The 22,616-nt window shown below is 39.1% G+C and overlaps 3 protein-coding genes across 7 annotated transcripts in view; 1 reads left to right on the forward strand and 2 right to left on the reverse strand.

Annotated features, from left to right (window-relative positions):
* Positions 1-1,529, reverse strand: part of ELP1 (elongator acetyltransferase complex subunit 1) — a 58,490-nt gene extending 56,961 nt beyond the window's left edge. For 2 of the 4 annotated variants that reach the window (XM_042911823.1, XM_042911822.1), the window contains exon 1: positions 1,265-1,529. The gene's annotated coding sequence lies outside the window, so the exon portion shown is untranslated. The remainder of the gene's footprint in view (positions 1-1,264) is intronic. The other 2 variants (XM_042911819.1, XM_042911818.1) reach the window with 1 other exon arrangement.
* Positions 1,530-1,744: 215 nt separating this feature from the next.
* ABITRAM (actin binding transcription modulator) lies at positions 1,745-8,250 on the forward strand. Of its 2 annotated transcripts, XM_042911828.1 has the most exons (7): positions 1,830-1,915; positions 2,061-2,145; positions 3,282-3,333; positions 4,035-4,164; positions 6,808-6,884; positions 6,964-7,033; positions 7,127-8,250. In XM_042911828.1, exons 2-7 carry the CDS (start codon positions 2,127-2,129, stop codon positions 7,262-7,264), a joined length of 486 nt encoding a protein of 161 aa, XP_042767762.1. In that variant the 5' UTR covers positions 1,830-1,915; positions 2,061-2,126; the 3' UTR covers positions 7,265-8,250. The 2 variants fall into 2 exon arrangements, with proteins under 2 accessions (XP_042767761.1, XP_042767762.1); XM_042911827.1 differs by lacking the exon at positions 2,061-2,145 and having other exon boundaries at positions 1,745-1,915.
* A 993-nt stretch (positions 8,251-9,243) lies between these two features.
* CTNNAL1 (catenin alpha like 1) overlaps positions 9,244-22,616 on the reverse strand; it is a 62,832-nt gene continuing 49,459 nt past the window's right edge. Inside the window, exons 12-19 of the mRNA XM_042911824.1 lie at positions 19,649-19,686; positions 17,893-17,943; positions 17,646-17,800; positions 14,096-14,144; positions 11,297-11,353; positions 11,038-11,151; positions 10,288-10,371; positions 9,244-10,151 (exon numbers count right to left, since the gene is read on the reverse strand). Coding sequence (XP_042767758.1) covers positions 10,086-10,151; positions 10,288-10,371; positions 11,038-11,151; positions 11,297-11,353; positions 14,096-14,144; positions 17,646-17,800; positions 17,893-17,943; positions 19,649-19,686 — 614 coding nt within the window. The 3' untranslated portion in view covers positions 9,244-10,085. The remainder of the gene's footprint in view (positions 10,152-10,287; positions 10,372-11,037; positions 11,152-11,296; positions 11,354-14,095; positions 14,145-17,645; positions 17,801-17,892; positions 17,944-19,648; positions 19,687-22,616) is intronic.

Raw genomic sequence — 22,616 nt, forward strand, 5'->3', positions numbered from 1 at the left:
CTTGTTTTGAACCTAAGCCCTAAGCTAAGTGTTACAGCTACTTTCATCAGTTCACATTTTATGTTACCTCACTGCTTTCTTTTGCTTCTTATTCCTCAAATAGCTACTTAACCAATTCTTCATGCTAAATTCAGTTGAAATATTGTGTGGTTTCTACTTTCCTGATTGGACCCTGCGTGACAAACATAGCAAACAACTGGAGTTCTCAAGTCACAGAGCTTCCAAAATCACCGACAAAGGTGAGCTATTAATTTACCTCGCACCAACCCAACCCTTCTAAGCTCAAAAAACTTCTTTAACTTTTCATACCCATCATCCTCTATGAAATTTCTGGCAACTCCTCCAGTCTTTCGCCTCTTGGCTAATTATTGTGCCCATGACTACAAGTACCAGGCAGCTCACAAATGTGCTGACTAGATCTAAATGTCTCGCTCTGACCGTCCCCAAAGTGAACAACGAACCCACATCTTCAACCTTCTGCTATTATCACCAGGATGTCTCACAAGCACATCAAACACAACCTGGAAATCGAAGTACTGCTATTATCCTATTCAAGTGAGTTCCTCCTGCTTGAGGACATGGCATTTCTGTTCTCTCTGTCCCCCAAGATGAAAACAGTCTTTCCCTCCTTTTTGCTCATATTTAATATTAAACTATTCACTGGTTAGCTCTGTTGCTGTCAATACAGTTTCAATTCTTTGCACAATATCTAATTAATCCCATGACCCGGTTTGTGGCCTACACAAACACCTACTAAGCTCTTGGTAAGTGCTAGGATCTGAAGACAAGAGAGGACTCTGTCACTGCCTACAAAGAGGTCACAGTTTAAAGAGAGAGAGGACCACATAATATACCACATTAGGTCGAGAAGCGCAGGGGGCACCTCCACGAAAAAAGATGCCAGAAGCAGCGCGCAACACAAATCCAATTCACTAACAGTCGCACATTAACTGATTCGCTTTATTTGGTGCATTAATTGTTCAGCGGTATTGTCCCCTCCTGCAAGGAATCCGGAGGCTGGTCAATGTGCCGACCGGGGAGCAACACGTCTTCCCCAGCATGCCGCTTGCCGCAGACCCCGGATGGCGCTGATGGCAAGTCTCCAAAAAGAGAATTTAAGGGCAAAGGTTATCACGCCATACTCCACTCCCGGGTTTCCTGCAGCAGGGAGAGTTTGCACGCTCGGGGGTCCTCTTCATCAGGACATCCCTTGAGGACACGCCAGGTTCCGTGCCCGCCCGGAGTGAGTCGTTCGAATGCTCACCTGCGCCGCGCTGCGAGGAACCGCAAACAGCGGTGCTCTGCCCTCGCCTCCTCAGCCACGCGCAGCCTGCCCTTCCGGAGCCCGCCCGGGGCTGCACACACGCCCCTCTCGGCCCGCGGCTCTCCAGCTTTCGGGACGCGAATTGGGCCCCCGGGCCGCTGGACCCCCGGGAGGAGTGGCTGGAGAAGGGTCGAAGGGACAACCCGTAACACTGCAAAGAGCGTGCGAAGCAGACGGGACACACCAACAGCGGCGCGGGAGTGACGTCACGAGGAGGCGGAGGCGTGGCCGGCCTTCTCCGTAGCCCCGGCAAGGTAGGGTGGGGAGCTGTGCCTCCCCTCCGCCTCTGTCCCTCTGCCCTCCCGCCCACACTACTATATTCGGTCCCCAATTTGACGTCTGACTTCAAAGCACCGTACTGAGAAGCTTCGGTGGCGGAATCTACCGGGCCAGGAGAGCAGCACGCGTGCGCACGCCGTGACCCGCGCGCCGGAAGTACGTCCTCGCCTCGGGCGAACAAAGAGGAAGTGCTCGGGTCCCGGAAAGCGGGGGTAGTGGCGACCGTGGTCGCCATGGCTACCGAGCCCGGGGCAGAGGGACCCGCAGTGCCTTCGCTCGTGGATCGTTACTTCACTCGTTGGTACAAAGCCGGTAAGAGGGGAATGATGTAGGTCTCTGTTCGGCCGCATTGGCCTGATGTTGTAGGGACGGTGGTGACAGATCATAAGCCACGGGCGCGCGCCCCGGTGCTTCCTCGCCACGTCTGGAGGAACTGGATCTCTCTGTTCTCTTCTAGACGGAAGGAATGGCAATTGCAGACTCAGGGCCCTGAGATACAGCCGGGCGCACTCTGGGGCTGGCGATGCAGTGCGAGTTCAAGGGTGGGTCGCTTGCGATAAGATACTAGTCTAAGGTTAGGTCCCCACCAAGGAAGGGAGGGGCTGGATTGCATTCGCCGTGAGGGCCTGAAAAGCTTCGAGGGGCTCGATCCTATAGCAGTGGCCATACACACAATGATTTAAATGAGGTCGAAAACTATAATAGACGCAGGGATGGAGAGAAGAGGTGGGTTCGAATAGAGGCATTTGGAAAGCAGAATCTAACAGTTTTACTAAAAGTTGCCAGTACCATACACGTATCAGTTGGAGGTAGGTATCCTGTTGTACTGCTTTGTGTACGCAGTACATATCAGTGGTGCGAGCATCGTTGAGGACTCTTCTCTAGGCCCTACTTGCTCCCTTTCATTCAGGGATAATAGGTGTACTCATTTTTTTAAATATTGTGGTATATAATTTTGTAGCCAAACTGAGGTGTTTCCCAGAATCTGAGACTTTCAGAGCTAACATCAAGACCGTCTTGGGTAGATCAGAAAGAGTTGGTCACTCTAAAATTGACTAACAAAACATATGCTACTGTATTATATAAAGAATGCATTGCTAATGGCACTTTTTCTAATAGAAATAATGAGTGTACTCATTTTAAATATCCATCTATCTATCTATCTATATATAAATGTTTATTTTTGAGTGAGTGAGAGAGAATGAATGGGGGAGGGCCAGAGAGGGAGGGAGACACAATCCGAAGCAGGCTCCAGGCTCTGAGCTGTCAGCACAGAGGACATGTAGGGCTCAAACCCACAGACCGTGAAATCGTGAGCTGAGCCAAAGTCCGATGCTTAACCAACTAAGTCACTCAGGCGTCCCCGAGTGTACTCATTTTCAAGTGAGGATGGAGCAAAGAGGTAGCAAACACTTTAATATATTTTTTTCAATATATGAAATTTATTGTCAAATTGGTTTCCATCACAATCACTTTAATATTGAATGAATGATTCTTTCTGGGCCAGGTCCCTTTAAATACTTTACAGGAAGCCTTTATGTATATCTTTTTGGGTAAGAAAGGGATACCAAGGATCAGTATGTGTTCAATCTTCAGAATTACCTGTACAAACCAAAGAAAGTACCACACAGTGGGAGTAAATGCCGACCCACCAATGAACAGTCATTCATTCTTCTAGATGTCAAAGGCAAACCCTGTGAGGACCACTGTATACTACAGCACTCCAATCGGTAAGCAAATTGGGAATTTTAAATTATAAAAAAAAGTTTCTGGTATTGTAGCCTGGTATGGTCTTGGATTGAACAAATGGTCATTAAATGATTATCTAACACTATGTTGAAATGGCATTTATTATAAGAGTTGGGCTGACAAGAATGAGCCTTTCAGTGTCTACTCCAAACAAACTTGGTTAACCAAACATCCAAATGGAGGACCCTCATGGGGAGGGCATGCCTTCCTTCTCATCAACCTCAGTGCTACCTAATGACTTTAAAGCTCTTCTTTTTTCTGGGAAGGAAATTCAGTCTCACTTATCCCCCCCCCCCGCTCTTTTTTTAACTTTTTAAAATATTTATTTATTTTTGAGACAGAGGGAGACAGAACGTGAGTGGGGGAGGGGCAGAGAGAGAGAGGGAGACACAGAATCTAAAACAGGCTCCAAGCTCTGAGCTGTCAGCACAGAGCCCAATGCGGGGCTCGAACCCACGAACCATGAGATCATGACCTGAGCCGAAGTCGGACGTTTAACCGACTGAGCCAGCCAGGCGCCCCCTCACTTCTCCTCTTTTATTATTGCCTTCCCGTCTTAGTTAAGTTCCAGCAGTAGCCAGAGGAAAATGGGGGAAAACAATAGTGTGAGTAGGAGTACTGTGTCGTATGAGGAAGAATTCTTCCAAACAATAACACAGCACCACATTTTTGCTCCTTACAGCATATGTGTCATCACATTGGCAGAATCTCATCCAGTTCTTCAAAGTGGAAAAACAATCAAAAGCATTTCCTATCAAATCAGCACCAACTGTAGTAGACTTCAGAACAAGGTCTCTGGGAAATTTAAGCGGGTACGTTCCTGTAATTGTCCACTTAAATCTTCAATGTCATAGTAGTGACAGATCCAGTCAGTCTTAGAATCCAGGGATATGTGCTCAGCATACTTCCCTGACAGTTTGATGTGCTAATTTTAAGAATACCTTAACCTTAAAGAAATTCTTAGACCAAAAAATGAGGTATTTCAGGAGGAAAAGGATTTGTCATATTTTCGGTTTTGTGCCACCATTCCTGTCACTCCCAGGGTGGAGGATGGAGAAGGCGGACCTTTGAAAGGACAACTTTAATACCAATATAACAAGATATTTTTGTCTCTTCTAGTTTTATGAAGCCAGCATCTTGAGTTGTCTAAAACTTAGGTGACCAACTCTTCTTTAACATGTATTTTCAAATATAAATTTAAAAATATCCTGAGATAGTGGGGAAAAAAGTCTGAAAAAAAAAAACCAGTATTTGCTCCTCACCATTTTCCATTCTTTCATCTTTGCCAATTTGATACAGATCCAGTCACCTTAGCACCTTGTAGCACCACACAGTGCTCAGTTGTAATGTTCTCTCTACCCTCTACAACTCTAGGCAGGGTGGACACATTTTATTAAAAGAGAGCATCACACCAAGGACAATTCAGTAACATACTGAAGTCTCCTGACATAGCTACAGGATAGGAAAGTTTCAGTGGATGATTTAGCTCCTTCATTTTCTGACTTGATACTAAGAGTTTCTGCTAATTACCCTCATCGTTCTAGGAGACCCTGTCTATACTCCCCTTTGTAGGCCTGAAATTCCCTAATAACATACCTTACAAGTATTAATTTTTCCTTGCTCACGAAGCACATGGACTTAGAAAAGCACGAACCTTTCTTAAAAAATAAAGTCTGCAAATTACAAGTATAACAGCTAGTGCTTGTGAGGTTCCTATGATAAATCTTTGTCCAAAATAGTAACACTATTGTTACTGTTGAAGAATAGAGAAGTACCTAAATGTGGAACCCACTACAGATAAGATGTGATTGAATCTCAGCACTGCCAATCGTTGATTCTCCCAAGGGAGGTGATACAAAAGGGGTCAAAACATTTCTGCTCTTTTAATACAGACCCAGTGATGGACACACCCTCAGGGACAAATCCTCAGCCCTCCTCGGGAAGTGAGGAGTCACACTGACTAGTATTTTGAAATGAAATACCCACGTGTGGAGGACTAAAGCCAGTTGTGGTAGCGTCTGTGTGCTATCTAATGTTTTGAGTGGTAGAGAGGTCATGGAGAATAGCATCTTGACCTCAAATACCCATGTTCACTGTAGGAAAAATTTCTGGGAAAATGAGCAACATGTGAGACATGCATGCAGGGGTTCCCCATGAGCTTCCTTGTAGATATTTGTCAGAACCTCCCCCAGACACACCCATATAGTGGAGTGTACATGAAACAACAGCCATGCCTTAACCTTCCAACAGATGAATGTCAAAACGCAGTATTCTGGGTTACAGGATAATGGGTAAACTATTCTTATTTGCTATTTAAAACTTTTTTCTTTTTCTAAACTTTCCTCAAAGTGAATTCTTTTTAATTAGAAAAATATAACTGCTTCAAGCAGTGTTAGTAATTAACCCTAATAAAGAAGTTCCTTTATCTAGTAAGTTCTAATATAAAAAATAAGTTAGGTCTTAATGAAAGTAACTTTGTATAATATTACTGTCATACTCTGTCATGTTGAATTTTACATTATTGCTTATTGATGGATTTTCTTACACTTTTGAAATCTTTACGTGGCCATGTGTAACTTTCTCATTTACAGTTGATAAAATACATTCTTTTTTTTTTTTTTAAGTTTTTTTTTTCTTTTTTTCTTTTGTTAATTTACATCCAAGTTAGTTAGCATATAGTGCAACAATGATTTCAGGGGTAGATTCCTTAATGCCCCTTACCCATTTAGCCCATCCCCCCCTTCCACAAACCCTCCAGTAACCCTCTGTTTGTTCTCCATATTTAAGAGTCTCTTATGTTTTGTCCCTTCTGTGTTTTTATATTATTTTTGTTTCCCTTCCCTTATGTTCATTTGTTTTGTATCTTAAATTCCTCATTCCAGTCATATGATATCTGTCTTTCTCTAGTTTCGCTTAGCATAATATCCTCTAGTTCCATCCAAGTAGTTGCAAATGGCGAGATTCCATTCTTTTTGATTGCCGAGTAATACTCCATTGTATATATATACATCTTCTTTATCCATTCATCCAGCGATGGACATTTGGGCTCTTTCCATATTTTGGCTAATGTTGATAGTCATGTGTCCCTTCGAAACAGCACACCTGTATCCCCTGGATAAATGCCTAGCAGTGCAATTGCTGGGTCGTAGGGTAGTTCTATTTTTAGTTTTGTGAGGAACCTCCATACTGTTAAAGTTGATAAAATATATTCTTAATCTTTAAAGTACACTTTACCTCAGGTGTCTTAGTCTGCTCTTTCCCCTAGAGCCTACGATTATAGCTGCCCTATAGTAGGCACTTACATAAATGTTTGAATAAATGAATATTTTTTTCTGTACTAAAGTCATTTTTATTTAAAACACTAGCTCCAGGAATATATTCTAACACTGAGGGCTGCCTCTCAAAGGAAAGTGAACACATACGCTACTTAATAACTTCTTCCCTTTTATTATCAGGGGGCACAGTTTCTAACAGAGCTTGCACCTCTGTGTAAGATTTACTGCTCAGATGGAGAAGAATACACCATATCTAGGTGAGTTACTTTTTAACCACAATTTAGAAGAAACAAGGGAGGTAATATTTTTCTTCAAAACAGTTTTTTTTTTAAATAGCTGTGTCAGAGGACGGTTGATGGAAGTGAATGAAAACATTCTCCATAAGCCATCTATTCTACAAGAGAAGGTAAACTGGGGAGAAAAAAGTATGATCCCATCCACATACTTTTTACCTGATTTTACACATCTGACAGTACTAAATCTTCTATTTCCTTTCTAGCCATCCACTGAAGGCTACATTGCAGTTGTGCTGCCCAAATTTGAAGAAAGTAAGAGCATAACAGATGGGTTACTGACACAAAAACAGTATGAAGAAGTCGTGGTGAGGCGCATCACTGCCACGACAGCCACATCATGAGGACCGCAAAGGAGTAACACACAGCACAGCATGCGCACACTTCCCTGGCCTGAGCGATCAGAGCTCTCAAGACCCAGCACGTGTGAAGCATGCTTCACACCCAGCCATCCACAGACACGTCTCATCTTAAAACTTAACCTACTTTCCTGTCTTTGTCTTGTCTAACAAGCCTCAGTTCCTGTTTGGTCCTCTGTCCTGCCCACGTACTCACTCAATTCTCCTTTTGCTTTTACGTAACAATCGTCAAGCAAGGGATGTTTTTTTTGGTTTTCTTTTTATTGGATTAAAAACAAACAAACAAAAGCACTTTGAGGAAAATTTGGACAAGACACCTATGTTTTAAGTAGCAAAGTAAAAATAATTTACCCGTCATCCTGTAACCCGTTGGTGAATACTACATTTTGACACACTTCTGTTTGAAATGTTATGGCATGATCATTGTTTTTGCCTCAATTTTCCCTCCGTTTGAAGGTAAACAATTGGGCCTTTTTACTGAATCTTTGTCTGACGGACGCTACCAAAAATGCTAGTGCCGCCCCTTCAGCCCCAGCTCTTCTTCCTCTAGGTTGTAGGGGAGAGGCAGAGTGTAGACTATACCCCCTCTGCCCCTTACACCTCTGGGGTGGCCTTCCTCTCTGCAACCAAATCGAATGGAACACTGTGGCTTTCCTAAACGACGGAATCAGGAAGAGGCTCTCCTAGCGGGAAAGTGCGCTGATACAGTGTTGTAGTCGCTCAGTCTCACGCTCTAGCTACGGGGTAGCCGGCCAAGAGGTTGCTGTAACCCCAAGACACACATGCCTTTGCATGGAACAAAAACCTTTACATCATCTAAACTAAAAACAAAACTGAATAATGGCTTAAGATTGTGTCTTTATTTACACTAAATTTCAAATAAAAGGGCTTCTTAAATTGTAATTTTTTCTTCAGCGCTGCAATATGTGTACATTTAAAGATCTCTGTAAATAAAACAAGATTTAATTTAATACAGAAGAAATCACCTTACTTGTGAACTCCTTTGCATGCTCAGGTTTCTCTTCAGATCGCATAAACCTTTCGCCTTTTACTTGTGAATTCCTTTGGTTTTGGATCCTCATGCTGTTGAAGTCATGAGTCATCCCTTCCTCACCCCACCTGAACTTAGCAGAATATTCTCATTTCAGGAACGTAAAAGTATTCTGTAAATCTACAAGTTATTTTTGACTCACAAGAAAAACTTCTTGACTTGAGTGCCAGCATGACTATCCCCTAAATATATGCACCAGACACAATATAGGTAGTAACTCTACAAACACCTACGTCAATGGTGCCGTGAGCTGAAAATCTAAGCACAAACGAGCAGATCCCCATTTTGAGTAGCTGAAGACACCATAAAACAAAGATACTAAAGACAGTAAATAGTAATTGTGTGTGTGTGTGTGTGTATACACACTGTATGTATGTATGTAATATACACATATGTATTTTACATATAACATTACCTCACACTGTTCTCCCATTACTTCCCTTGTAGTTTTCAAGAATATTTTGGTTTCAGGGCATAAAAACCATGCTTGATAATTTTATACAGGGCACTGACCAAGCTGAATGTATCCCATTTTCTCCTGAAGGCTTACAGTAAGTTTAGTTTCCTTCGATAAAATAGCAACTAATTGGTAGTACTGTGGTTCTTCAGGATCTTGTGAATATTGATTGTGATGGATGACCCAGATAACGATCATCAGACAAGCTTATATAACTACCACCATTTGGCAACTGACGTGTCCTATCAGATTTCAAAATGAATTTCAAAGCACTGGGATATAAGCACTATCAAAAGAGTTCAAAATGAAGTTTACCATAAGGACAGAACATATAAACCAGATCCTTCAATCAAAACCCCACACCAAACAAAAACAAGAAAAGCTTTAAACCCTAAAATTAAAAAGATGTAAAATGTTTGTTTGTTTGTTTTATAATGAACATTCCAAAGGCACATATACAAAATGAACGATTATTCAGAATTTATTTTAAAACCTCTCGGTTCCATTACTCTCATGTTTTCCATTCCATCAGTCAGCACAGAAAAGGATAGTTCAAAGACTATTTTTTTACACCAGTAAGATGGGCTTAGGATTCCAGCTAATATTGAAGCAGACTGGCCAGCTATGGTGGAAGGAGAAGTGAGAGCCATCTCCTAGTGAGCTCCTATAGGATTCCGTGGAGTGAGCTCCATGACCCTGCGTTTGGGAATGAGGGAGGGACACATGCAGCCCAAGAGACACCTGTGCTATGAAATGCGTGTTAGAGAACAAATGTATGCTCGTAGCATGGATGATCTGTGACAGGACAGCAAAGAGGCCAGTCACAATCGGTGCACAGAGCAATTGAAGAATCCACAGATTTAAGGAAACCCCTGGGTTCACCCAGTCGACTATATGTTTTCTGCTGAAAATTAATGTTCTAGATGGTAAGCTTAAATAAAAAGAGAAAAGAGGAGATTAAGGTATTTTAGGCCAAAGGTGAGCACATATTCAAAGCAGCTTCTTTGGATTAAACTGTCATTAAGACAGTTGGGATATTTGGTTTGACTTTCAAGAATGTTGTTAGTGGCAATGTGCCATTTTAAATTCACACCACAATTAGGAATCTAGAAACTACCATGGCATTTATTAGTTGTCAAAAGCTTCACAATCACTTTCATGATCAGAAAATAAAGCAAGATTTCATCACTGTTTTCTTTATAAAATCATTGAATTTCTGAAAATAAAAAGGATCATTTGCTTTTTTAAAATATCAGCTTTGCCACATGCAGTTCCAGAGATCTGCCCCCAAAAGCTTCTCAAGTTTTACCATCCATGGAGTCTTTATTGGTAACTGAGACCCATCTGTTGTTTTCCATCTGAAGCTGGAAAGAGTGAAGGCAATTAGTTTCTCCTTTGCTTTTACAATAAAAATTACAACATTAAATAGTAACTATTTCTTTTGCATTTTCCTTGAAACTAGTTTTAAAATGTGATTTTCAGACAGAAAAATTATCTTACCTTCTTCAGCAGTTTATAGCAAAGCGAGAGAAGTTGGACCAAAATAGCCATCATGGATCTTGTCTTCGTAATACACTTATCAACCTATAATGACAACAGCCAAGCAAATCAGCTTCTAGAAGGAGTACTTCAGAAGACTGTGTCACTGATTTACTTTTAAACTGATAACATTTCATTATTATAGAAATCTAAAGGATCTCAAAAGTCATAAGGATTAGGGCACAGGAGCTGACCTGACGCCCCAGAATACAAGTGCAGGACTGCCATCAGGATTCATGCCTATTTCATGGAGACCCAAGGAAGAGTGGATGGAAAATCAACCAGTTCTATTTCGAGTTGTTTAGGTGCTTTTTAAAACACTCCAAATAGTGGCAGTGAACCCCCTACTTTGTAACTTCTGGCACTCTGCTTTGTTTGCAGAGGCTTAAATTCTCCGAGACAAACAACAGGAGCCCCTACTCTGAGGAATTTGGGCCCTGGTTAGACATGTGATGACATCAGGATTTAAGGGTAGCTGCTCAGTGTTGTGAAATTAATTATGTCCAAAAAGCTAATTTAGTGAACCTACTGCTCCCCGGAGTCTGTTATAACTACAGATGATAAATGACTCTTAGAATCAAAGCCTGAAAAATGGAAGTAAACTGCCCTTCTGTGGGTAATAACACTCTTTGAAAAATGGGCTAGAAGCAAACCTGGTTAAGTGTGAAAGTTTCTCAAGCGTCTCCCTGAATAACCAACTCTGCCTTTTACCTTTAGAAACACTTGATTTTGCAAAGGTGTCTTAGTTATTGTCTGGAGCTGGTGGCATAAAGGACTTAGTTTGTTTATTTCCAGGAGAAGCATAAGCTTGTCATCATCTTTCAGCTGAAAAATAATTCAGGAAGTTATAATAACTTCAATAAAAATCGTCATCTTTTAAACCCTAAATACCCTTATACCTTAATAATATGCCCCCACAGTGGGTATTCACATCACCACTATCACCAAGCAGGCAGATCTGTTGCATTACCTGTTTTGAGAAAACTTGTACGTTTGAAGCAAGCTTTAAGCCCTCTTCAGCAAAAACCTAGTGGAAAGAAAAAGTATCACTACTTAGATGTATATCTTATGGATAGTTCATAAGAAATATACTCATGGCTAATTGTCATAGCTGTCATGGAACTCCTGAAGTTTTTCTTCTACCCAGGAAACACAAGTGTTCAACTGTATTCAGAAGATTTCCCAGACCTGATGCAGAATCAATCCCTGGAGACTCTCCTCTGCACCTGGAAACCTCCAGTTGCTCTGGAGGGCCATACAGACACATGATACTTAACCATACAAATTATGTCCAGGCTCCCAGAAGGATCTGGAGCTCATCTTATAATACCCCAACTATAAAAAGGTGATGAATTGTAGAACATGAGATCAAAAGGGTTAGGACTTTCCAACTTCCAGCTAAGCAAGATAAAATTTGTCACCTGTACACATTCCTTAACCAGCCATTTGAGAGGACCGGTTCAGATCGGTTCTTGAGTATTCACCATGCATTTTATAGTTAAATGAGTTGAACAGGATGATGGCAAAGAACAGTGAAAAATAAGGTTGGACAGATAAGATTAGGAATATTTAGGATGATTATTTTTAAATGGTAACAGAATGTTTCAGAGTAAGAGACACCAGGGGAGAAAAGGGTGGGAGACTTAGCTTTAGGTGGCAGCAGATGAGAACAGGGCAAATGTGAGGGTGGTTTGTGAAGAAAAGTAACAAGCCTTGGTAATGAATTAGATAAAGAACATAAAGAGAAGGCAATACTTTCAGGGTTAACCTTAACCCTTTATCCAACAGCCTTAGCACCTTGCTATCATTGGATGAACTGATCTCAAGGTCAAAAATCCTTCACTCCCTTCCTTGTCCTTTAAAAGGGAAACCAGTGAGTTTTATACCTAGATCCTAACCAAACAGAATGACTCACTTACCCATACATCCCTCATTATCCCACATTACCACTTTCTGTTTACATCTCTTCCCTTCTGGCCCACAAACCTCTCGGGAGCAAGATCCATGTCTGTCTCCTGGAGTATCGTGGTTTTACAACCAACTTAAAGCCGATGACTTTCAAATCTCTCTCCATTCTTGAACGATCCTGACACCAGTCTTTTATATACTACTTGAACAAAACAGAATGCTTGATTTCCAACCTCTAAATCTGGTTTTCTCCCTCAGTGTTCCCTAGCTAAGTAAATGGCAATACCATTTACCCTGTTAGTCAAACCCAAAACCTTTAAAACCAAAGTCAGATCCTGCCACTCAGGATCAAAACCCTCAATGGGTTTTCCATCATACTTGGAAAATAAAAGTTAAAGTTCTTCCAGTGGCTACAGAGATGCCATACTTTACCACTTTCCTTCTGGCTCATTCCATTGCATCCACACTTGCCTCCTTATTGTTCTTCAGATCCCTCCAGCCTACTCCAACATCTCAGGGCCTTTGCACTTGCTCTGTTTGCCTGAAATATTCTATCCCCAGATAACCACCCTGCTCACTCTCTCACTTCATTAATTACTCAAATGTTACCCCCTTAGAGGTCTTTTCTTGTCACCCTCCTATCACCTCTTTTTGTCTTTTATAATTTTATCTCTAAATGCTTATATATGGACATTGTGTACTTAACTCTCTACTGTCTACCTCCTCCCACTAGAATGTATGCTGCAGGGCAGAGGGCACAGTGGCTTTGTTTTGTTCTCTTTTCTCCAAACAGCACTTATCCCCAGGATCTGACACACAGTACAAGTTCAATAAATATTTGATGAACATTTCACGTCCACCAGTTAGTAGTCAATTCAACAGACATTGGTTTAATGAATAAGCTCACACAGGAAGAAGGTGGCAAGTAGACCTTTTGCAGTGAAATATCCCTTGTGGTATGGTAGGACTTCGAATGGATATGAGCCAAACTGAACAGAATGAATCCAGAATTTATTAAAACTGTTTTAAGGGGAATAGCTCATTTATAGTTGACTTTACAAAAAATACATACAAGAAATGTTCCGACTCTGATGATGATCACCCTCCCAAGGTGAAATCCCTTTCCTGACGGGGCTCAGGTGGCAGCACACGGGAATACCAAAGGAAACCATCAAAGGTGATAGAAACTGCACATTTCAAATGCAAGAACGCCCTTCGTTCCAGAAAAGCAAACAAACTAATGTGAGAGTTAGGGAAAGTAATCTAGCAACCCACTTGCCAATCTAAAGCCTCTACGTGAAGGAGGGGAATTTGAGATGGGCCTATGTGGACTTCCACAGATACACAGAGGCACAAGGGTGGGTGCGAGAATGTCTGTCTCTTCCTGAATGCCTTAACTCAGCAGGGATGTGAAAGGGAAGAAGGAAAACTGTACCAAGCACTCTCTGTCTCAGGCATATGACAAATGCTTTCTCATGTGTTGTTCTCATGCAATCAATATCATTCATCCAATCCATTAATGAAGAGGCCAAAAAGCCATTCAGGAAAGCGTGCAGGATATGCATCTGCTAACAAGATATTTTCACCTCCTTAGGAAAACCTAGAATTACTGTTATTGCACATACTGTCAGCAAAGCCCATTCTGCTATATCCCGATAATATTTGAGTTTTACTCAGCAAGATAACCAAAAACGCTCCACAAAATGCTATTGTGAGCCCTCTACTTTTTCACTTTTCTCTACACATGTGTGTGCACAGGTAAGCATACAAACGTGACATGGTAAATCATTTAGAAAACCCAGTTATTACCCACTTTTAGCCCAGAATTAAATTAGTAGCATAAAATGGAAATAAAACATACCTCTAGTTGATGAATTAAATCCTGGGAAGTTTTCAGTGGCCCCTCTCCTCTGAAATAAAATGAATTATCAAGGAGGTCTAAGAAAAAGTTACTGCCTGAAATTTGGTTGTATAATATAAAACTTTTAGAGCATTTTGAGTATTAATAGATCCCAAATTTTGAAGAAGAATATTGAACAGACTAATAATACTGTGACTTTATTCTTAAACAACTTTAATATTTAACTATTACTTCTTAGGGCACTTTAAAATTTTTCAGTGAACTTTATATATGTTAATTTTATAATGTAAAGGAACTTAACACTGACAAGTAATATTTAAATTTTATTTTTCCTTTTTAACCTTTTTCATTTTGCTTCATAAATTAAATACATGAGATATGACAACATGTCTTAACCAAAAGGCCTTTGTTACATAATGGAAAGAGGATCAGACCAAAACTCAAAAAATTCTCATTTTTAATTCTAAAACTTTGATAAGGCATGTCATTTAAGTTTCAATGCTGAGTATATAAAATAGTCATAATAATATTTGTGCTACCACTCTCATCAGAATAGGGAACATCAGATTGAAAACTACAAATGAAAAGCAAATCACAGCAAAGTGAACAACAGAATGCATTAAGAAGAGCAGTAGACTGGCATGAATCACAGGAAATCTATTAACCAATTCTACCCTTAACATCTGTAAGATGGTGAACAAATTATTCCTGTTCTCTGATAAATTGTTGTGCTGATCAAATGAAATTATGAAGCAGAAACCACTTAAAAACCTATAAGGCACTTTTAAGTTTGAAATTTTTTTAAACTATAAGGTACCAAAAAATCTTAAATATATAAATTATCAAGAAAGAGGGGTGCCTGGCTGGCTGAGTTGGTAGAGTATGCAACTCTCGATCTTGGGATTGTAAATTCGAGCCCCATATTGAGTGTAGAGATTACTTAAAAATAAAACCTTTAAAATCATCAAGAAATATGAATAATCATCTATAAATTACTAAGAAATTCTGTAAATTGTTAAGATAACAATAGCCTGAGGAAAAGCTATAAAACTACCCAGGAAAACTGTAAAACTGGATCCTGTGAAGGCTAACAGGTGAGTCTCAGAAACAAGCAACTACATGAGGTCGGTAAACCACAGGTATTAAGGGAAAACAAAACAAAACCAAAATTTGTTGGGGAAAGACAGATACACTGAGTGTGTGGGCAGAAAGCAAAGCCAGTATGAGATTTGACCACAGATAAACCACCAAGATGTGTCAAATGGCACCAGGTGTCACCCATTATGGAAAACCCATTTTTTCCCTGAACTCAGCATTCCTGTGCAATCACTACATCTAGTAACAAGTCCCATTCCACAGAGCTTTAGTGATCCCCACCCCTCATAATGCAGCCACTCATGCTTCCCTCTCTCTATGGGATGCATGTCATACACTATCCTCACTCTGAAACAAAAAAATGCTGACCATATCATCCTGAAATATCCTGAAACAAGAAACAAGAACTAAAAGAGACAGTTAAAAACTTAACAAAGGAGCCACCTGAGTGGCTCAGTCGGTTGAGCATCCGACTCTTTTAATTTTGGCTCAGGTCATAATCTCATGGTCGCGAGACTGAGCTCCACATCTGGCCCTGTGCTGAGCGTGAAGCCTGCCTAAAATTTTCTCCCTCTCTCTCCCTCTGTCCCTCCCTAGCTTACAAGCATGTTTTCTCTCTCTCTCAAAACATACACACATACATACATAAAACCTTTAAAAAAATTCTGATGAATTCTCTGTTTAGGATGATTTTATGTGTCAAACTACATTCACTTAGTAAAGATATTTCTCTAGTTTTCACCGATCAAAAAAAAAAAAAAAAAGATTTTGTTTAAAGATCTGCTGATTTTTATCACCATGAGGAAACTAGCATGATTGCAGCCAAATGTCAAGATCTTTGTTATCTCTGCCAATCTGTGCACATTTGGTGCGGGCAAACGAAGGAGTTCCATTGTACTTTCTTCTGCACACTTGACTCATCTGATTTTTGAAAGACAGGAACTAAGAAAAAAAGGCCATAATTGTGTTAGGAAGACTCAATCCCAGGAGAAGCTTGCTAAAAACAAGAACAAAAGAAGGAAACCACCAAAGAGGAAAGGTCACCAAAGCTGGAAAGTACAGTAAAGTATTAACAGATGACTGCTAAACAGAGGCAAAATTACTCAACTCCTATCATTTCTCCCTCACCCTCCAGAATACTCTATCTTGAAAAGCTAGAAGATTTCATCAACAGGGAAATGAATGTTTCTTCCTCACTCTGATCTTCCTTCCACGCAAAGGAATCTTCACTAGCACAACATCCCTCACTTCTCTCAGCTCTCCCACTTATTCCATCCTGTAGAAGTGTGTGGACTTTTCAGTTTTTTGGTGACTTTGCAAAAATAAGTTGGACATGTAGCCCTCTCCTTTCTCCTTTTTCTCTTGGAAGTAAAGATGCCTTTGGGAGACACCTGCTCTTCCAGGTGTTCAGAGACACATTCTGTCCCTACGAAGTACAATTTCTTAATTCTAGAGATCATTTTAAAAGCTACTTGCTTGTGGACATAAACAACATTATCCAATAATAGCTTTATCAATATAAATGTTACTGGCCCCTATCTGCCATTCTTTTGCTTATGTTTTCATTTTGTTCAGAACTTGGGTGGGAAAAAGGGTGCTGTTTATTGAACCCCAATGTCCATAGAGTAGTGGAGATCCTATTTTAATTGAGCTTAAGACTCCAGACCAAATGGATTACATTCCAGAATACTGTAACAACTTATAGATGTGGCCCACTGCTGATAATATTTTCAAAATCAAAATGAGTAGAAGACCCAAATATTTTTCAGGTTTCTAAAAATAAAAAAGACAGATTTCAGAAAGTTAGTGAAAAGTTTGAAGTCATTTTTGAGAAAATTCTAGAACAGATTATTGACCAGATAACTGACGAATGTTTAGCAACATAAATTACTATACCATATGTATAGCTTGTTGTGGAAGATTGTGGAATGTGATCAACATGGACTTCAATGAGGCATGTGATCAAGACTCTTGTAATGTGGACAAGACAGAGAAGGTAGGCCTTGTAACAGTGAAGTTAGGGAAATACTCTGCTATGAATACTGATTCCTGGAGATCTGGCCCCCCATTGAGGTGGTAGGCCTCATGGTTGGAGTCTTTGATCTGTATTATCTAATCAAGTACCAATCACTTACATAAAGAGTTAAAAGGCAGGTTTTCTAAACTTATTGATGCTGGCTAGGAGAAACAGATACATAGAATGACAAAAAGCAGAATGCAAAATTATTTCAAAATTATGAAAAGGACACAAACCTGAAAGAGGATATCTTCTAAATCTAAATCCTAATTAAATAAATGCCTTCTTGTTGCATTCACTTAATTATAAGAACTTATGGTCTTTTTTTAACCATATATTGGAAGTTGACTTTAACCTGTCAATGATTTAACATGAGTTTTTCTTTACACCGGATACTATCAAATTGATTTAAAAGGATCAAAACATCACTATATTTACCTAGTAAATAAATATAGAGAATAGGCCATACTGGACATGTTCCGCCCATTTCGAACAATCTCATTTTCCTGATCCTCCCATTTCTTGATCTCACAGTTGGCATCAGAGGTAAGCAAACCCAGCTTAAGTCCAAGCTTTGCTATCTTGGCTTGCTCCTATAAAATACACGTTTTCATCACCACAATATTGTCATTATTAATGTAAATGGAAGTTTAGAAGTAAGACTGTTAAAAGGAAAAGGTCTTACCTCAGAGTCAGGCTTGTCTGCCTTTAATGATTTCAGGTTTGCATTATTCTTCTGTGACAATGAAAAGATTAAGACATCTTAAAAAACAGTACAGTTATGGTGAGGAAATACAGTAGTAATAGAAAGCATAACAAAGTACCTGTAATAAAATTTTAATTTGAACATTTTCAGAACAAACTTAAGCTACATTAAAGCACGTTGAAACAAACTAATTGCAAACACTCTCCTAGCATGTGGGTTCAGCTTTGAATAGGTAGTTAGTTAGAAAGCCGAGGCCAGGGAAAGCAGATCATGCCCCAGAAGGACTTAAGGACCTGTGCACCTTGTCAGAGTCCAGGTATTATATCTCCAAACATTCCTGGCCCCTCTGTTGAGTTATTCTTATGAAATGATGTCATAAACTGAGCCACTATATGTAGTTTTCCATATACTCCTATTGTTATGATTCTGGAGTTCAGTTCCTTTAACCAATTTGTCCTATGAGGGCTAATTTTGGCCCCCAAGTGCCATTGACATCCCAGTTCTTAATCCTTTACCCCAGGTCCTATAGGAGATTATACTTAGAATTTAGCACTTCATATTTCAATCAACATGTTTGCTGGGCCACTATTTTTGAAATGGTAATTTTTTCTATGTAAGCTATATGGAACTCAGAATATAGTTCCCCTAAGGTGAAAATATTGTAGTCAGGTTATCAGGCTAGCCCACAGATGCCTATTTACATAAGTAGAAACCACCACCAATAGCAATGTTTCTTTGTAACATATATGCAGAAGCTCTTAGGAGACAGCAGCCTAGGTTGGCCATTCCCCCACTCTGAGGTCTGGTAGGAGCTCCCCTAGTTGGGCCACAATGGCTGGGGCTAGTGAACAGAAAGGTGCAGGAGAGGCTGGGAGCCCTTTTTTTTTTCCTTTTAACATATACTTAAACTATAAACACACACACACACACACACACACACACACACACACACACACACATTGAGTAGATGTACACAAAGCATAAATTATAACAGAATAAAACAAAATACCCTAACCCCCTTAGCTAAAGAAAAAGATCATCACCAATACTTTTGAGGCATATGTGTACCTCCTCATTTTTTGTTTCTCTTATTATTACCATGACTTGATCCTTCTGACCAGCTATTCTGTCAGGAGTTTCACTGCAGAACACTCAAGAGCCTTAACTTTTCCCTTTTGTTTTCTGTCTCATGGTTTATACTTGCTCATTTAACATAGCCCTTTTGAGATTTTCTAATGCTGCTTACTATAGAAGAAATGGGACAGAAAATGAAAACAGAGAAACCATAAAGTTGCACACATGTACAAATACAAGCTGCCTCTTATGTTCACTGGAAAATACAGATGATCTGTGATCTCTGGCCCTTCCTTGTACAGTCACATCATGTGCATCTTCCTCCTTAGTCTGATAGACTAAAACGCAACTGATAGAGCATTTAAAAAAGAATGCCCTGAAAGTTTTTAGATTTTATTTAGAATTTTACACCCTGTCTCATTCTTTTAAATTTAGTTGTGTTTTCATCATTTTTTACTTTTACAAGTTATTTTTATTAGAGTGTTTAATGAAGACTGAAAGGGAACGCCTGAAAAGGTACAGAAACCATCTTAATGCATGTAACCAAGCGGGCCACCTAGTGGACACTATTTTGGAACACAGTCAGACGCATCAGTTTCAAATATATACAATTCGAATTTTGAATAAAACATTCCAAAATGTACAAAACTCTTTTACTTACCATTGGCCTTGGAAGTGAAAGGTAGCCATACTTCTCTCCTACAAATAACACATACAACTTAAAACAAATTTTCTATTAGCATATTTTCTATTATTCACATTTAATTTTTAAAATATTAAATAGGAATGCTAGTACATTAGTTTTGATAATTTAGTCTATTAATTAAATGTGTCTCAGAAACAAAATTGTAATTTGATTGGTGAACATGAAGATTGTCAACAGTTGTATCCCTAAGGTACCTGGTTGGACAATCTCTACCTCTCCCAATGTAATGGCAGAAAGGCAAAATATCTCAGTGATAATTACTTAAATTGACAACAAGCTTCATTCACAGTGAAATCTTTTACAGTAGCTTGTCTCTAATGAAACCAGATTCTTCTTTTCTCAGTATGAGTTATCAGTGCTTACTTGCTTTTCTGCGAGCATCAAAGCAAATCATTTACAGCTCACTTCATAAAGTATTCCTCTAGTCAGAGAGCAACTCTAGTGCATAAGATAGAAAGATGAAATAAACCAAATAACAGTATCTTCGCTGTGAATTAACACATGGCAGGAAGCACAGTAACTATAGAAAGTAAGGTACTGTATAATGCCCGCTTCATCCCTGTGCTTTCCTCTTTCAAACTTCTGGATCATGTATAAAGTCAGATTGCAATAGATGGTAGATTTTTTTTTTAAGCTTAGTTTGTTATATCTGAGGAAAGAATTTACAAGATTTGAACAGTAATTACTTCCTGATTTCAAGGAATGAAGTTTTGTAATATATGAATGTAATATATATATGTAATATATGAATGAATATATGTAATATATGAATGAAGCTGTAATATATTAGGTAGAACCATGTGAAATTGCTGATATTCAACCACTTTGAAATACAAAAATAGCAATTTCATATAGTTTCACCTAATAAAAGTAAATACAATGTCAGAGTACTAAGTCACACACTTTCTTATAGAACAACTGTTACATGAACAAGGTGAGCCTGCTCATAACATGTTTACATCTTCATCTGGAACTGTGCTGTTGAATATGGAATCCACTGGCCATGTGACTAGTGAGCAACTGAAATATGACCAGTCTCAAAGGAGATGTGCTTTAAAATATAAAATACATATTGAAGGGGCATCTGGGTGGCTCAGTCGGTTAAGTGTCTGACTTCGGCTCAGGTCATGACCGCACGGTGTGTGAGTTCAAGCCCTGCATCAGGCTCTGCACTGGATCCTCTGTCTCCCTCTCTCTCCACCCCTCCCCCACTCTCATGCACACTCTCGCTCTCTCAAAAATATTTTAAAAACTAAATAAAATACATATTGGATTTTGAAGACTTAATATAATGGGAGAAAATGTAAAAGACCTCATTAATACTTTTTAAGTACTGATTATAAACTGAAACAGTATTTTGGACACATTGGATTAAATAAAAAATATTAAAATGAATTTCACCGGATTCTTTTGAAAATTTTCATGTGCCTCCTATAAAATTTTAAATTACATATGTGGCTCACGTTATACTTCTATTGAACAGTGCTGATCTAGAAAACGAACTGTCATTATGGGTCAGCCATTGGTACTTAGGATATGTTTTATGATTCAAATAATTTGTTTGTAATATCAGAATTGTAAGGGAATTTTATTAATGGTGTTCTGTTCTCAGAATTGAGAGAGAGAAATAAAACTTAAAGAAGACATTATTCCATGCCTTTTCGCCCAGCCCTGATATAAAAAGTGCCTGAATTAGGTGTGAATAGAAGACTTTAAGTCATTTAGAACCTCAAAATTCACCATTTATCTTAATTCAAAGTCCAAATCCTGTCCATAATATCCCTAAAAAGGTGGTCTTAATAAGCTACAGAAATAAGCATAATCATTACTTAACATAATTAGCTTAGGTGTGAGCAGTCTTGTATTATTATCTACTCTTATGCTCCTCCATAGTGCCCATATCCCTGAAATGTTCACCTTTACTCTCCAAGAGGAAAAAAAAGCGAACTATATTAATCTCTTATCTCTCCAAGAAACAACAGAGTTAAAGAAACCAGAAGGCACGGAGAAATAAATGCAATGAAACAAAGAGCCTTTATATAATCTGGTTTGCTATTCACCAATTAATTAACTGGCACTTCCAGTCCCTGAGGGTGTCTTATAGGCATTTGTTTTGCTCCCTATTTCCATCATTCAGTTGGACTAAGAATGGTTTGCATATTTGAGGAAAATTGCAAAACTGACCATTCTTCAAATAGTTTTTCCCCATAATGCTATTCAGGTAAGGTTGTCCCTCATTCCCCCAGTTCCAATATAAGCCAAGTTAAGTTGATAATAATACAAAAAAAAAAAAAAAAAAGAAAGAAAAAAGTTAATAAAGATACCAAAAATCATTAATCTGAATCATTTTATATTAACTTTATAGTTGTTTTTTCCATACAAGTCTAATTACTGCCATTGATTCTAAGCAGAGCAAATGTATTGACTCAGTTATGTTTAGCTATTACATCAAATTAAAGAAGTGGCATAAGCAATTTGTATCTCTGATGAAAACATTAGACAAAACAATTTTTATCTTCCGAATGCAAACATTAGAAGTCACTGGAAAAACAGGAATGTTTATGGGGAAAACATACTTGATGTTTGATTTATAAAATGGTTTTCAAAGAACTGTTTTCACAGAGGTATCGTAAGTTTAATACTAAATCAACACGACCTAAATCAAACAATAATACCTAAATCAACCTAAATACCAACAATACTTAAATCAACACGACAGCTGTTGTCTTTACTTCTCACTTTAACCTCCAGATAAACGAAGTTCACAATTCAGCTCAAAAGCCCCTCTCATCTTATGGGAGTACCAAAATGATTTCTTTTGAAAACCTAATTGAGAAATGCTGCTCTCATTTTCAATACCCAGAACTTTTCTGCATCTCTACAAACTAAAGCTAATATCCCAAGGACAGAAAAGCCTCATTAT

The sequence above is a fragment of the Panthera leo genome, chromosome D4 (genome assembly GCF_018350215.1).
Source record: "Panthera leo isolate Ple1 chromosome D4, P.leo_Ple1_pat1.1, whole genome shotgun sequence".
Lineage (NCBI taxonomy): Eukaryota > Metazoa > Chordata > Mammalia > Carnivora > Felidae > Panthera > Panthera leo.